This window comes from Dreissena polymorpha, chromosome 2 (genome assembly GCF_020536995.1).
Source record: "Dreissena polymorpha isolate Duluth1 chromosome 2, UMN_Dpol_1.0, whole genome shotgun sequence".
Classification (NCBI taxonomy): Eukaryota; Metazoa; Mollusca; class Bivalvia; order Myida; family Dreissenidae; genus Dreissena; species Dreissena polymorpha.
This window is the reverse complement of record NC_068356.1, coordinates 81713183-81729201: the sequence shown is the minus strand read 5'-3', so window position 1 is coordinate 81729201 and position 16019 is coordinate 81713183. Positions and strand designations below refer to the sequence as shown.

At 34.5% G+C, this 16019-nt stretch overlaps 2 protein-coding genes across 5 annotated transcripts in view; one reads left to right on the top strand and one right to left on the bottom strand.

Annotated features, from left to right (window-relative positions):
* The window catches only part of LOC127867791 (uncharacterized), a 97528-nt gene extending 93846 nt beyond the window's left edge, over positions 1 to 3682 (top strand). For 2 of the 4 annotated variants that reach the window (XM_052409246.1, XM_052409242.1), the window contains exon 12: positions 3430 to 3682. In XM_052409246.1, coding sequence (XP_052265206.1) covers positions 3430 to 3620 — 191 coding nt within the window. In that variant the 3' untranslated portion in view covers positions 3621 to 3682. Of the gene's footprint in view, positions 1 to 2138; positions 2184 to 3429 lie in introns of all 4 variants that reach the window. The other 2 variants (XM_052409245.1, XM_052409244.1) reach the window with 2 other exon arrangements.
* Positions 3683 to 8653: 4971 nt separating this feature from the next.
* On the bottom strand, positions 8654 to 13777 carry LOC127867792 (alpha-(1,3)-fucosyltransferase fut-6-like). The gene is made up of 2 exons (XM_052409247.1): positions 13368 to 13777; positions 8654 to 10008 (listed from the first exon to the last, which is right to left on the bottom strand). The coding sequence occupies exons 1-2, from the start codon at positions 13672 to 13674 to the stop codon at positions 9044 to 9046; spliced, it is 1272 nt and encodes a 423-aa protein (XP_052265207.1). The 5' UTR covers positions 13675 to 13777; the 3' UTR covers positions 8654 to 9043.
* Between the last annotated feature and the right edge of the window lie 2242 nt (positions 13778 to 16019).

Sequence of the window (16019 nt, the reverse complement as noted above, 5' to 3'; positions counted from 1 at the left end):
AATCGTGTTACGATCTGTATTTAAACAACATACAGGAAATCGCATACATTCATCTAGTATAATTAAACCACGTTGTCGGTGTATTCTCCGAGGCTAGATTGACGTCAATATATATATGGCATGCATAATTTCGAAGTTAGCATGAATTGTCATCAACAAATATTACCAATATGGTGTAATTTTGAACCAGATATAAACATGAATGAAACTATCGCTAGTGTTGTTTTCTTATGACTGTTTGGCATCCGTCGACAAACTCAGAACAAATAGCAGCACGCAAAACGGTAGTGTTTTATAACAACTATTATGATTGTATACGTGCGTACAATTTAATAAACATACGTACGAATTTTGAATTGTCTACATTGAATATATATTTCACTTGATGTATGCATTGATTACATCATTCACGAAATTAAACAACAGAAGCATACCTCAAGAAACCTGCTCTGATTTTGTATTTAGGTGTCACACCGAAGACAAGGACAACGATGTTGACAACTACTGTGACATTAGACCCTAACATCGTTAACAAGGACCCAACCACCAGTAAATGTTCATTTGGCGGAATCAGTGTAACAAATGTGTTCCATTCACCGACAGGAAATTAGCTTACCCAACAGTCTTGAATTGTTTTAATGCTTTGGTTATGCATGTAAAATTAACGAATACTTAATTCAGCATTGTATATCATAATATCATACCCCTTCGATTAAACATATACAAGAGAATCCGCAGATGATTTTGACAATGTAAACCAACCAAACCCTCTGTTACAGCCAGTATCCTCACCAGCACAACGGTACAGCGCCCCTAATATGTGCACTGCCCTACCCCGTCCTCAAATGGCATCATGCACTGCGAACAGCAGACCGGCTCTCTGTATGTACCCAGTATGCAGCGTTTCTGTGAGTTTGTATATGAACCGCGCTTCAGGAAAGAGGGGACTTAATTCACGTGCGTAAAGTGTCGTCCCAGATTAGCCTGTGCAGTCCGCACAGACTAATCAGGGAGGACACTTTCCGCCTAAATGGATGTTTCGATAAAACGAAGTCTCTCCTAAACGAAAAGATAGTTTAGACAGAAAGTGTCGTCACTGAAAAGCCTGTCCAAACTGACTTCGACACGTAATGCATGTGCATTCACGACTAGACCACGAGCACTACAGCCATTATAGCTGAATGGCATTTAATTAAAGTATCATGCGCATCAAAGTGACTTTTATTCAGCGATTATTTACAAGATAGTGTTAAGTTCATCGAATGTTTTCTATGCAAACCCTATTGTCCAGCTACTTAAAGTAGCTACATATTGCCTATCGCTTATATATTGTCCATAGAGCGATACATTATAAAACAGTATTTGTTTTAAATATATCAGGGTTTGCGTTGCGACATGCGATAAACACTACAAGTTCGAAATCAACGACCTTGTTATACAGCGCGTGTGCAACCAGGCAACGGGCGTCTGGTTTGGAGGTCCAGGCATCCCAAAGTGTATTTGTTAGTATCGACATGTATTGTCACATAAACCAATATAATAATATCATGAACAAGTTTGTCCAAAGAATATGTTTTGTTTATGCGCTATAGCAAATTTGATTTATTTTGAAATGCTATTTAAGAACGTGTCATAAGGACTGACTAGCTACTCTCGCTAGCTTATAAAATTCATAATGGAATATTAAAACTCCTAAAATTTGTGTACGTTCTAACGTCCATTGCTATTTCATGTTCTGATCATTTTACGTATAAATTTTATAAAAGTAAATACTTTTGTTTGTAAAAGTGAACTTTGTTCGGAAGAAATGTAAGATTTTCTCAGGTCTAAAAACCAGACCTGGACTGTCAATTCCAAATGCGTTGATTCAAACTCAGCTGTTTAACATAGCTTTTGATTCGAGTGCAAGCTATTAAAGTAGGAAAAGTATGGTTAATCAGGACCTATTTTAGCTCCTGGCTTAATAATGTTCACATAGTACTCACCACTTGTAAAGCGCTCAGATCAGCGTATCTTGCCTATGAATAGTGCGCGTGAAATACTGGTAAAATACAAACATAACAATAACATAACCGATGTTTATAGCATAAATAACAGTAATTTGATAATAATAGTGCATATCCTTGTTTGGATTTTAGACAACAGCGCCCCTACACCTCTTCCTCCGACCAACAACTATACCTGTAAGTGAACACTGGAAATTGTATATAAGTGTGTGTGTGTGTGCCTGTGCGCGTGCGTGTGTGTGTGTGTGTGTGTGTGTGTGTGTGTGTGTGTGTGTGTGTGTGTGTGTGTGTGTGGTGTGTGTGTGTGTGTGTGTGTGTGTGTGTGTGTGTGTGTGTGTGTGTGTGTGTGTGTGTGTGTGTGTGTGTGTGTGTGTGTGTGTGTGTGTGTGTGTGTGTGTGTGTGTGTGTGTGTGTGTGTGTGTGTGTGTGTGTGTGTGTGTGTGTGTGTGTGTGTGAGAGTGTATATCAGAAATTTATGTACATGTCGTCGCTGTGTCCTCACGACAACTCTATTTGCCGACCAGCCCTTGTGACTTTTCAGGGGAAAATATTTAATTTTGAGCCAAAGTAGGTCAAATTTACCCCGACTCACCGTAATTTGCCAAAGAAATAGTTTTGATCAAAATAGACAAGTGCACGATGACCAATGAGACCTTAATGTGCACTGGTAGACAATTTAAAGATAATTCATGTATGGTTGCCCTAACAAGGACAAGGTTACTGCGCCAAGGGAGTGATGACAATTGACTAAGATCTTCTTCACACTCCTTGCGCCGCCTTTGTGGAAATTGTATATAAATTTCGTAACATTGCAAATCTAAAAGGGGCATGTTCACATATTTTGGCATGTATTGAAGTTTGTCATTAAATGCTTTATATTGATAAATGTAAAAATTGGATCTAAAAAGCTCCAGTAAAAAATCAAGAATAAAATTTAAAAAAGAAAAAAGTAACCCTCAACAGGGCTCGAACCACTGAACCTGGAGTCCTGGATTAAAAGTCTAGCACTAAGACCACTCGGCCATCCGTGCTGATACATGATGGATGTATTATATGCTTTATATTAGCAATCCTCGTAGTTTCACATAATATAACGACAACAACGTTTCGCGTTGCAACGCTTTATTATTTTCAGGTTTTTAAATCGTTAAAATTTGCATATAAAGACTATTTTAGAGCATGGTTAATTTTCAGTATTACTGTAACCTAACAAATATCATAACTTAAACGAAAATGTGCGAATCTGAAACAACTTTTTTTAATTGTGTCAATTTACTAAAACGTGAAAAGGCACCTTTAAAATATCGACATAAAAAAGTGATGTTATATAATAAAAACAATCGTACCTGACATTGTCAGACGAAACATTACACGCTAACACACATATCCTGTGATTCAAACACAATTTTTATCTTTTTTTCAGATGGTTGCGTAACACTGAAAAATGAATGTCGTCAAGCCGGAAATGGAGATTTTCAAGCTTGTGGGGGCTGCCATTTTTTTGCCTCGTGTTCGGAAGGTTATTTATATATACGCGCATGCCCAGAACAGCTACTGTTTGACGCGATTTCTGGTGTGTGTGACTACAATTCAAGATCGTGTCCTAACAATTAGATATCGATTATTCGATAAAGTCTGTGGACCTTAATACATACAAAATAAATTATACATGCGTCCTAAGTAGATATATAACAATTTACCATTCGAAAATGACTCGGCATATAATTTACAATTGGGTGTATAGCAAGGGACAGATTTTTTATAATTAGTTATAAACACGCTATAAATGTGAAGAACAATTCTGTAAAATATTCCAAGACTCAAATAATTAAACTAATGATTTTTATCACGTTTGACATAGTTATGTACACGACTATTATAAAAACCATAAAATTCGTAGTTAACTGCGTATCGTTCATCAGGAAAACATAAACGTCCATTAAATCAGGAATAAAACAAAAATTGTATAATTGATTGGCATACATAACATTACCGAAACGTATTCAAAATCACTTAGCAGATATTAACTCTATTGTTATTTATGAAACACTAGTATAAATATAATTTCCAAGAAAGGGATCAAGCTAACATATTCTGATCAATCAACAAGCTGAAGACACCACGTAGAAGACGTTTTAACTGCATCATATGCTGCATTTGTGTAGTAATGAGTGTCAGTATACTTACAAGTCTGTTAGTATTATGCCCAGTGGACTCTCCCATCCTTCTAAATTGGATCAATTTATTTCCAAAATTAGGGATGTCTAGTATACTTATTTCTATATTTAGAATATTTCTTACAAAAATTCCTATAAGCAAACAGCGTAGACCCGGATGAAACACCGCATCATGCGGCGTCTCATCTGGGTCTACGCTGTTTGCAAAGTCCTTTTTTCAGGACGCTAGGCATAAATGGGTTAATGCCACTTGCGTTATAAATTATAACATTGGGCATTATGCTAGGTTTACATCTGGCCACGATTACCACGATGTCCCCGATTCCAGAGCATCGTGGCGAACGTAACAGAGCGTGGAGTCGAATCGGGGTAATCGTGGGGGAGCGTAACGGAACATGGTTGAATCGGGGACATCGTGGGCATCGGGACAGATTTTAAATCAAACTTAAATTTCACCACGATTGCCCCGATTCATTTTCTAATCGTGACAGAGCGTGGCCTTCGTAACAAAACGTTACGGAACGTACCGAAGCGTAACAGAACGTGGAGTACAATCGCAACAGATTGGGACCAGCGTGGACACATTTTTTCATCCCGCTTCGCTGCGACGTCTCACGATAGCTCCACGCTCTGCTACGATCTTCCACGATCTGTTACGATATACACTTTTCTATCAATTATTGCTCCACGTTGCGTCACGCTCTACTACGATATCCCCGATTGTCGTTCACGTTCTGATACGCTCTGACACGCTCCAACACGTTTCCTCACGATAGCCACGATTTCCACGCAAGCTGCATATACATAACAGCTTTATCTACTGGTACTTTATCAGTTTAATCATGCCAGCGAAACGAAAAGGTTCCAAAACTTCAAGAACTGCTGTGGTTGATGTTCATCCGCCACCACCCCCTCCCCCACCTCCACAACCGGAAGAAATTGAAGATGCTCCGGTGGAAACCCCATCGCCCCAGGATGATGCTCCAAAGAAGACGAAATTTCCCAGAACAACTACAACATACACTGACCAGCAAAAAGAGTAAATTTTAGATTTTCTCAAAGCTAACCCTTCCATATATGAAAAAAGAACGGCTGACTATAAAAACATGCATCTCAAGGAAAGCTTGTGGCAGCAACAGGCTGATAAAATGGGGACAAGTGTGCTTGAACTGAAAACTTGGTATAACAGCCAGAGGACAAAAATGGGAAGGTAACGTTTTACAGTAGTTAAATGCACATGTTAAAAATGCTTATGTGTATGATAAAACGTTTTATGATTTAAATGTCGTCTATATCCAGCTGGTTCATTGTTGTGAATAATAAGCCTAAAGTGAATTATTTCTTGTTTAAATATCGTAGGTCAAATCGTAGGAGATCGCAACAAGGCGGCTTTGTCGTGGAAGATCTTAACAGGACGTAACGGAACGTGGTGGAGCGTGGAAGCCAATCGTGTTGATCGCAACAAAGCGTAAAAGAACGTGATGCAAATCGTGGGCTCGATCGTAGCAAAGCGCAGTAGAGCGCAACAAAACGTGCTGATTTCGTAAGGAAGCGTAACAGAACGTGGAGTATACCATTTAATCGTAGAGCTCCCCGATTTTTTAGCCTCTGGCTAATCGGGGAGATCGTGGCCAGATGTAAACTTAGCATTACTATGAACACAAAATGCAGCTAACCATAATAATTCTTAAGTTTTTGGATACTTTTAGTGTTCGGATACCCTTTTTAGACGACAAAATTACCGTTTTTTCGATGACTCTATTTGTTCGGTATTAATATTTTTACCACAATATTTGACTCTTAATTTTCAAACATGTTATTTGAAACTCGTATTTTATCATAATTCCAACCTGTTTGCTTCGATGCCACATTGAGCTCGTGTTTTAACAACACGATGTCGGTAATAAATTCAGTGTACCTCCACGCGTTATTGGGAAAATAGCATCTGCAATAAACAAGTGTTCAACTAGCCTGCGTACAGTGAAATCGTTAAAGCCTCTTGAAGACTCAAAATAAACGAATATTTTGTAAAACATTTTGTACAATAAAGTTTACCCATACAAACTCAGTGTTCCGTATAGAAATAACCAAACTTTCAACGCTTCATGTTGTATGCTGACATAAATTGAACGACATAAATGAACGATAATGCTCGTTTTTATATTTTTGTGGTAAGTTGGCTGTATACAGTTTGCTTGTATTTATTTGCACATTATAAATGTCAACATTGGTAGATATCGCAAATGGGTTTCTCTATATAATAGTGACAATTTATGTCGACAACTTTCCAGTCCACGTAAGATATCTTTTTCAGCCGAGTTTAATGTGTATTAGACATGTGTTGTGAATTGAATATACAACTGTCGTTTTACCAATTAGTTTGCCATGAGATAAAGCGGTTTAACACTTAACAGAACAGAACAGAAGAGTACAGTTTATTTAGTAAATTAAGGCATCCGGCCCATAATACATAATACAATAACATTATATACAGGATATTTGTTGGATTCGGTGAATTATCGATTTTAAAACACGAGTGATCATAGGAAATTAAATTTTCACGAGTGGCGCAGCCACGAGTGAAAATATATTTATTCTATGACCACGAGTGAATTCAAATCGATAATCCACCGATTCCAACATTTTTGTTTATTTTATGTTTTTTTTGTCACTGTTTATATACATTGTTAAAGAGTTTAACTAAAGCATTTCGCTGGGATAATTACGTCATTTCGTAAAAAAATGACGTCATTTCACAGTAAACAGTGAAAATTATTGATAATTTTCACTGATAATGTTCACTGTTTGAAGCAGTGAAATTATCAGTTTTAATTCACTGATATTTCTCTATAAACCACCGGAAAGCATAAAATAAATAATACAGTTTCATAGTTGTGTCATATTTTTTATAAATATAATATCATACATAAGTGTGTATTGACTGTAAACGATGGAAAAGGCAACAAGTTAATTTCCTTATAGTGTTATCATTATTCGAAGACATGATTTTGTAAAAATCGATTAATGTCTCTCCAGATGAGAACCACGAATATAAATATAAATTCCTTATATTACAATACTTATCACAATGAAATAAGCGTGGTATTCGCAATCAATAATTTCGATATCCCCATTTGAACAATGTGTACATAGTCGTGATTCAAATGGTAAGTTTAAATGTCTACCAAGTTCAATCATTAGTTTATGATTACCACTGGGGAATTTTGCAAAAGCAGTTCTAAAGTTTGTTTGGATATTCAGGGAGAGGTATCTTTCGGGATCAATATGTGTTTTAAAGTATTTATACATCGTCGGACACCACCGGTGTTCCTCTCCATTCATAAGCTGAGCGTAATCAGCAGCCGTGGGTATCCGACGATGGTATTTATAATGATAACACCGACTTGAATGCCATTTTTTTGTATGACAGTCAATAATTCGTTGTTTGAATATATTAATAAATAAGATGTTATCGCCTATTTATCGATTTATCCATGCATAACCAAATCCGTATGTAAACAGAATATTTTTTATTTTAGTGGCCCAACAGTCCCTTCCGATATCGTCTAATGATGCAAGCATTAAATAACAGTTTCTATGATAACGATTATTGGGCATTTGCAGTAGTTTGCACCAATACCTTATTCAGGTAACCATCGATATTAAATTATTTTCTTCAGCTGTTTATCAATTATAAAACGGTCAAAATGCATTTTATGCAATGCAACAGTACAATACCACTTTACAATTTGCTACGTTTTGTACGGTGAATAATGGTTCAATTACAAACTATTTCTTACTTGATTATCACAATTCTGACCTTACCAAGACTGTTTCAACAAAATTGCAGTTACTATCTGAACCGATGCATTACTAAATTGTGTAGAACTCCATATAACTACATATGTGATAGATATTTATAGGAATGTTTAACATATAATTTGAGATTATTGGTGTAACAGAGTTGGTGTTCGATACGATCTCGAAACCTCTTAAGTATAAGTGCATTTTAATTTGGAATACATATTAACGATGATCATCACTTTAAATCTCGCAAAAGAAACCAACATACTTTAACATGAACTAAACGGTTAAATCATTACATATTTGAGAAAACTTACGGACCAGGAAAAGCGATGGTAGACACCATACATCAAATTGTAAACGTGTACACCAGGTCTTTTAACAGAAGACGGAAATAAAAAAGAAAGATCCAAAACTGACCGCTAATAACTATTCCTCACATGAAGATTTTTAATTCTTAAACATGCATTGAATCAAATTTCTTACCGAAATTATCTAGATCTAGATATTTAGATCATTTTACAGAGTAAAAATTCCATGCCAATCAATGGAAACGTGAACATGTTTACGTTAGTGAATAAAAGGTAATAACAACGGTTTATTTGTCTGTTTATCGATCACCAATAATTAAAACTGTGTAGATAAACAATATACGAAGGTCAACGTGATAAAATAAGCGGGTAAATAGTGTTAGTAACATATATTCGGTAGTAACTCTTCAACTGGACATATACGGTCTTACCATTACGAAGTTTGACGGTGGGGTCATTTTGAAGGTTGCTAGGTCCGTCCGCATGAAATTGTATAATTTAGTTAACTATTTCCAAGTGTCTCAAGAGATAGTTTACACATTTGAAAAATGTAATCATCATGAAGAGTAGACACAAAGTTAAGGCAGTCAACTACCTTAGGCAAATATTTCAACAAAAAAGGGCCGTCAACTAATAAAACGGCACTGTTTTCGACAACGAAGGTAAATAACCATCAATTGGCACTGGTTTTTTTAACGAATGCAGTCAATTACAAAAAGGCACTGTCGTCGACAAGAAAGAACTGTCAATGATAATAAGGCTCTGCTTTCGTAAAGGGAGGACAGCGACTGATACGATAATGATCGTTCATAGACCGGTAAACTCTTCTATTCGAATCCAAGTTGTTCAACTTTTCACACAAAGTACAAAACGATTTACTGTAGCTGGCTTCATCGAAAGTATTATGCCCATTCCAGACAAATTGGTTCTTATTTTGCAACATTTCAATATATTTGTCTTTATTATTTCCAAGTACCATAAGATAGGCAGCCATTTTGGTCGCGTTTTTGAAGTCCGCGGTGTCTATGTAGGAATTATTCGGAAGCAAACGCTTGTAGTCTGCTCCTCCCATAACAAGCTGTATGACGTCATAATTGTAGTTGGAAAAGAGCTTTTCAGTGACGTAATCTTCGCAATTTGAATTCTCAAATGACAAGTAGAATTTATATTGGTCAAGAGTTTTCTTCACTGCCTCGTTGTTGAATCTCGGCAAACGTTTTTGTCCTTTTTTGCCACATCCGCCATAAATATCAACCTCTACACCCGCGTGTTGGAGTTCTTCAACATATTTTTCCCTTTTATTTGGCGTAATGCAATTTCCTACAAACCAGGAAGCGAATTTGGTTTTCTGGTCGAAGATGGCGCTGTAATTTCGGTTTTGGACTTCAGTTCGCCGTTCAAGCGTCCCGTATGGAAAGAAAATATCCGCATCTCGCATAAAGGTCATCGACCAATTCATAGCAAATGACCAATTGGGCTGAAAGTACGGCTCGGATGGATCTGCATTAAACAGCGGTGGCTCAACGATGAAAAACACCCAGGCTTGGTCGGGATTTCTTTTATCCATGGGAATTGGAGGTGATGAGGAAAGACCGCCGCCTTTTCGTATCTCGAACATAATTGCCGAAGCCTGATGAATCTTTTGCCTGTCACTCGATGTGTAGCAGTTCGAATATGGACATGTTTTCAGCGTTTGGCTTAGCACAGACTCTGAAAAAAATGGTACATGTGCATTCATGGTTTATTCAGGATACAGTAGACATTACAGCCCATGAGTACACATGTATGTTGAAATATTTATACAAACAAAATGCGTGCAAGTGGTCATTAATAAATACTTTTTCATGGTATGATTGATTAGATACAAACATATTATGTTATATACATACATTGTTAAAAGATACATGTATTTTAACATAATGTTAACATAAAAAGCGCTATTGAACGCGAGAAGTCAACGTTTCTGACATGTATATTTCTCAAATTAATATTTATAGACATTTCTTTGAATAAATGCTTAATGAACATAAATTACTAAATTTCTGTTAATTGTTTGGTTATCAGATTGCATTAACTCTAAAAATTTTGGAATATTTGTTTTTTTTCCAGTAATATTGCTTTATGTATTTTTCTAATATCATCGTATAAGGAACATTCAAGCAACAAAAGACTTTCATCTTCCAAGACATTGCAATGTTGACATTTTCTTTCCTGGAATGGTATAGATTCTGGTTTATGCCATCTGCCTGACTCTTTTTCTAATCTATGTGAAGATATTCTTAGTCGGCACAGATAAAACCTACACTTATCAATAGTAACAGCATTAAAATAAGGCTGGAATTCAAATTTACAAAAAAGATTATAACTTACTGCTCTTGATGAATTATTCAGTTCAGGCATCCAATTTTGTATAAAAGCATCATTTAATCTGAATTTAACAAGAGATAAAAAGCACTTATCATCACCCACTCCTTGGTTTATCCATGCATAATGTAATCCCAAGGACTGCAACAAGTTACAAACAGCTTTAGCCCATGTGTGCATATTTGGTTTACTTATCAAACTGTTACACACATGTAAATATATGCACTTAAAATATTAATGGTCTTTTAACTGGGTAACTTTAAGCCAATATCTTATTTCATTAACTGCTCGTCTCACAATTAAGGATGTTCTACCAAGTTGTCCATACACAAAATTATTTTGAGTTTGAATTTGCACACCTAATAATTTTTTTACAGAAACTTAAATGTACTGTCTCAAATGTCATGGATTCATTTAAGCCCCATATTTTTTAGCCATAATTTAAAATTGGTAAAACAAGTTGATTAAATAACTGTACTTTGGTCTGAATATTGATCAGCCATAATAACAATATCATCTGTATATAGTAACAGAAATAATTTCAACACTCCAATATCAATCCCATTAAAACCATTTAACATATAATGTTCCTCAATATCATTCAAATAAATAGAAAAAAGGAACGGTGATAATGATTCACCCTGTCTCACTCCTAATAAACAAGAGAAGTCTTCATTACTTATTCTATTAACTAATTTGATTCTTGATTTCACATTTACACACACAGATTTAATAATATTTATCATTTTCCTCGGACTTCAAAAGCTTATACCAGACAATATCTCGAACCAAATAATCGAACGCTTTAGTAAAACCACAAAAACAGCATACACCCTCTTTTTTCATTTAGAAGATAATTAATAACACCGTGTAATACAAAAATATTATCGATAGTACCCATGTTTTGTCTAAAACCTGCCTGTGATTCTATATATGCATGATAATTTTCTGCCCAATTATTCAGTCTATTGCTAATGACTTTATTAAATACTTTCCCAAATGTACTTAATAATGTAATCCCCCTTTAGTTGTTAACATCATTCTTACTTCCCTTTTTATATATTGTACAATAAAAACCCTCACTCCACATTTCAGGGAAATGTCCATGTTCAAACAGCTTATTAAATAAAGTACACACAACTTTTAAAAAGCTAGAACTGTGAAGCCCAAATTAAAAAAAATCATTGAGTAGATAATCAGGACCACTTGATTTTCCATTGTGTATTTGTTTACAGGCATTCATAACTTCCTGGTCAGAAAATGGTATATTTAATTCATCAAACATTGTATTCAGTTCACCATTCAAATATCTGTCTTCAAAAAATAAAATATCTTCATCGGGTTGGTAAAATGAAGAATTTGGATCATTTATTAATTAAAATAGTTTAAAAAAAATCTTTACTTTTTATTTGTGTTTATTATCTCTTACACTAGTATTTCTTAACATTTTGCAATATAATTTTGCCTTACTTAGTCTTTCATTTTCTAGTTTCAGTGCCTGAATTTTGTCATAAATATTTTTCTTTTTTTCTAATTGTACTTTTATAAAAACTTCTTGATTCAACCATATTTTTTTTATTTTCATTTGTAGTAAAGTTTTTGTATGCATTCAGGTTTTATAATAACTCCGTTTAAAAAAATTTACATTCATCATCAATATTTGCTGCATCCTTATTGTTTCCAAAATATGTTTTGTCAGTACAGTGCCTTTAAATAATGGTGAGCTTATATTTTCCAATTACTTCACAGAACGAGATTAAACAATCACTACATCACCATCATTTTGAGGACTGTTCAATATTAATACAAAGTGTATCAAATGCATTTCTTATACTGTCACTATTTATTGCATTTAATATATTTTCTTTTCATACTTCCATTTATACAAATATGGTAATTGTTTATCACCATTTTCAAATGCATTCATGAATCTTTGATAACAAGTGATATATTATTTCAAAATTGCCATAAACATTTAAAGACGGCTGGCACTCGTAAGGTTTAATGTTATATTTATTATGGCACAATTTTAACTTTGACCCCTACGCAGGACTTTTAGGGAAGAAGACGGATGGTACAAAAAGCGCATCGTCTATGGTAGAAGGGCTTTGTGACTGATTTTATTCGGTCATATTTCTAACGGCAAAATGATGTTTTTTACACCATGCAAATCTCGAAATTCTCAAGTATGATGATTAGATGTTCAGATGTTTGATTGAACTGAAGGAAGAAATAATAGTTAGAAGTTGTAATATCCATTTAACTGATTATCATATGTTTACTATTATCTGTTTCATGTAAGTTAAATCAAACTACTTCAAATGTATAAATCAAGCAATAGTTGTTTTTCCTAATGAAGTAATTTAACGCTCAATTACCAAATTAACCGCTATAGATAATATTCCAAATAGTGTAAGTAAAAGTCCTGTGTGAATACATTTCTGTCGTTATGTTGCAAAATCCATGAATAAACGACAACGTTATGGATGACACAGCAAGCTTTGCACAGACGTACAAATGAAAGATAGTACAAATTGACAGCTCTGGGCCGCCTTCTGCAAAAGGGTACGGGAATACAGTTGAATAGTATTAAACAAGTTAACATTCGTATTCAATAAAAAAAGCCTGTAATCATTCTTTAAAAATCTAAAAATAACAATATATGGTACATATGCAACTACAAACCAAACAAATAGTGCACACACCTGTTATCCATCCGGGTTTAATGTACCATAATATCATCTTGTTTTCCTTGTCCTGAAGAGTTTTATTTTCAACAATGCTCGATTTTTCGGTATGGTGTGCACCGAGGCCATTTGAGAGACATTTGTGTTGTTGGAAGAGTTTGAGGCGCAGTGACGTTTGTCGACTCTCCCCGGTTTCTTCAGTATATTGCGATTTTAACTGCCGACCAAAGTTTGATAATTTTAAGGCCGATCGTCCAATAATTATTACTAAAGCTAAACCATAAATTAGTAAAAAAAATATTAGTATCCGCTTGTTCACACGCATCCTTACTTTTCAATAACCAACACAATTATTTCTTTTACAAAACTATTATTCACTTATTTTCGATGTTGAAGTTCAAACACTGGTTTGACTGATGATTCAGATGGGTGAGTTCAGTTAAATATGTATATGCGTATGGATGACTGATTTTGTCATTTAAATTTTGTGGCTTTTAGTGGTTAGCTTATGCATTAAATGTTTGTTAAATATGCTTTAAAATACCATGCCTGCAGCCAATTGTATAAACGGTGGTTAAATAACGCATTTTACCCAATCAAGGCCCACATTCCCAAACAACTTTCAGATGTTTGGGAACATAGTTTATCAGTTTACAAATAAAGAGTTTGAAGTTGTTGTATCCATTAAGGTTCATGGGGGGGGGATAAAATTCATTAAAAATTCGCTTTGGTTTTTCTTCATTCAATGTGGTACAATATGGTCAAACTAAATATCATTTTAAAGCTAAAGACGGAAAGAATAACATAAACACATTTTTGACATTCAATATTTGTGTGCTTTATTCATATTTGGTTTAAAACCAATACATTTTTACACTAATTTAAAAATCTCAATCTAAAGTTAGGAAGGATATGCATTACCTTAAGTTGAATAAATACAAAGCTATATACATATACAAGGTCAAGTTAGCAACATTTCACAGAAAATTATTGTCATTAAACAACAAATGAGTTTTTATTCAACTGCCTATTTGGATAAATTCCTAAACAAAGTTCTAAAAATAACTAAAACGTAACTACTTTTTAAAAATCCAGGTATGGTGGATAGTAAGTCAAAAAATTCTTTTCAAAGGCTTAACAATTTGTTATTTACCTCTCAACCAAATTGCAAATTTAAACCATCTAAAATTGAAATAGATTGCAGACGACATATAAAATTGTAAAGAATTATAAAGAAACTGGCAAACCGATTGATTTTATATTTCGATTACTTCTACCCATTTTGAAAGCGTGGCCCTCGCTGTGCTCCGTAGAAAAACGTGCAAAACAAATCGGTCGAAACCACGTTCAGTATAGTGAGAAAAACGGGTATGTGTATACACATACCTGAGAAAACACAAACATATTTGACAGTTGGTTCGCAACTAGTAAAACAACTATTAACATTAATCAGCAGAGATCGCACTCAATAACAGAAATGACCACGTAGAGATATCATCACTTACCCTATTTCAAATATTTTCTAGCTGAAAATTGTCCCCCACACTTCTTTTTAGTTTATTTGTATTGTTTTTCTGGAGCCGAAGTGCATCTCACAGAATATCCATCTAACTTCCGTTGTTTTCACTTTCGTTATTAAAAACTTTGTTTAAAAGAATTTTTCTCCTTTTAGATTGTTAAAGCGATGTATTATTATATTTTATCAATAGAATAGTATACCGTGATGAATTTAACGGAGTTACGTATCGATCTTTCTGTCAGTCTGTAAGCGTACTATTTTATGCGCAATAATATAAGTATGGTGATTCGACAACAATTGTAAACATTGGTGAAATGCTTCTTACATAGTTATTCTTTTGAGTGTTTATGAGGTCTGATCGTGCAGTTTGCAAACATCAACGGAAAGATTACAATCCAATGCATTTGTCATCGTCAACCGTTTGGAATGTCAATTAGGCGATGAGTTAGTTTTTAGCATGTTTCTTTCTATGTTATGAATTTACAAATGGCTGCCCCCATGGTGATGAAATGACATGTGTTCGAGTTTTGATATTTCTAGATATGTAAACTTTTTTTACTATTTAAGCGTAACTTGCCCTCGTCAATGTCGATATTATTCACTAGTTATATAATTTTCCGCCGAAATACGTGGAATAAACATGATTCAGATTTTTGAAAATAATGTATATTTTAGTGTTAAAATCGCTTTGTATTTTGATTGATTTTGTGGATGGTATGATACGTTGATGTACAAAATTGGTAGCAGTTTAAGGAACACTTTAAAGCATATATGTATACATTCAATGTGGCACTCTTCCTTTAGTCAAATTTGAGTTCAATGCTTGGGGTCCCACATTTTCAAAATGAAGCCTCTACATGAACCTTAAACTGATATGCTCATGTTTAGTATTATCTGTTTAAGGTAAGTTTAATACATAGTCATTCAAAAATGATAAAAAAAAAATAAAACTTTTTCCCAATTTGAAGGTAATTAAAGCTTAATTCCCAATCTCACGGTAATAGATAATATTCCCAAAATTGTAAGAAAAAACACAACCTGGTTGGTTTACATTGTTTTTTTTAAATCAATCAATACACAGCAAGCTTCGCATGTGTGCGTACATATGTACAGACGCACAAACGGACAGCTCTTTGACGCCTTATTTGAAG

Coding starts and splice junctions, on each gene's coding strand:
- LOC127867792 (XM_052409247.1), bottom strand. CDS start 13,674: ATGCGTGTGAACAAGCGGATACTAATATTTTTTTTACTAATTTATGGT. Junction 10,009..13,367: donor TAAACCCGGATGGATAACAG/GTGTGTGCACTA, acceptor CATTTTTTTCAG/AGTCTGTGCTAAGCCAAACG.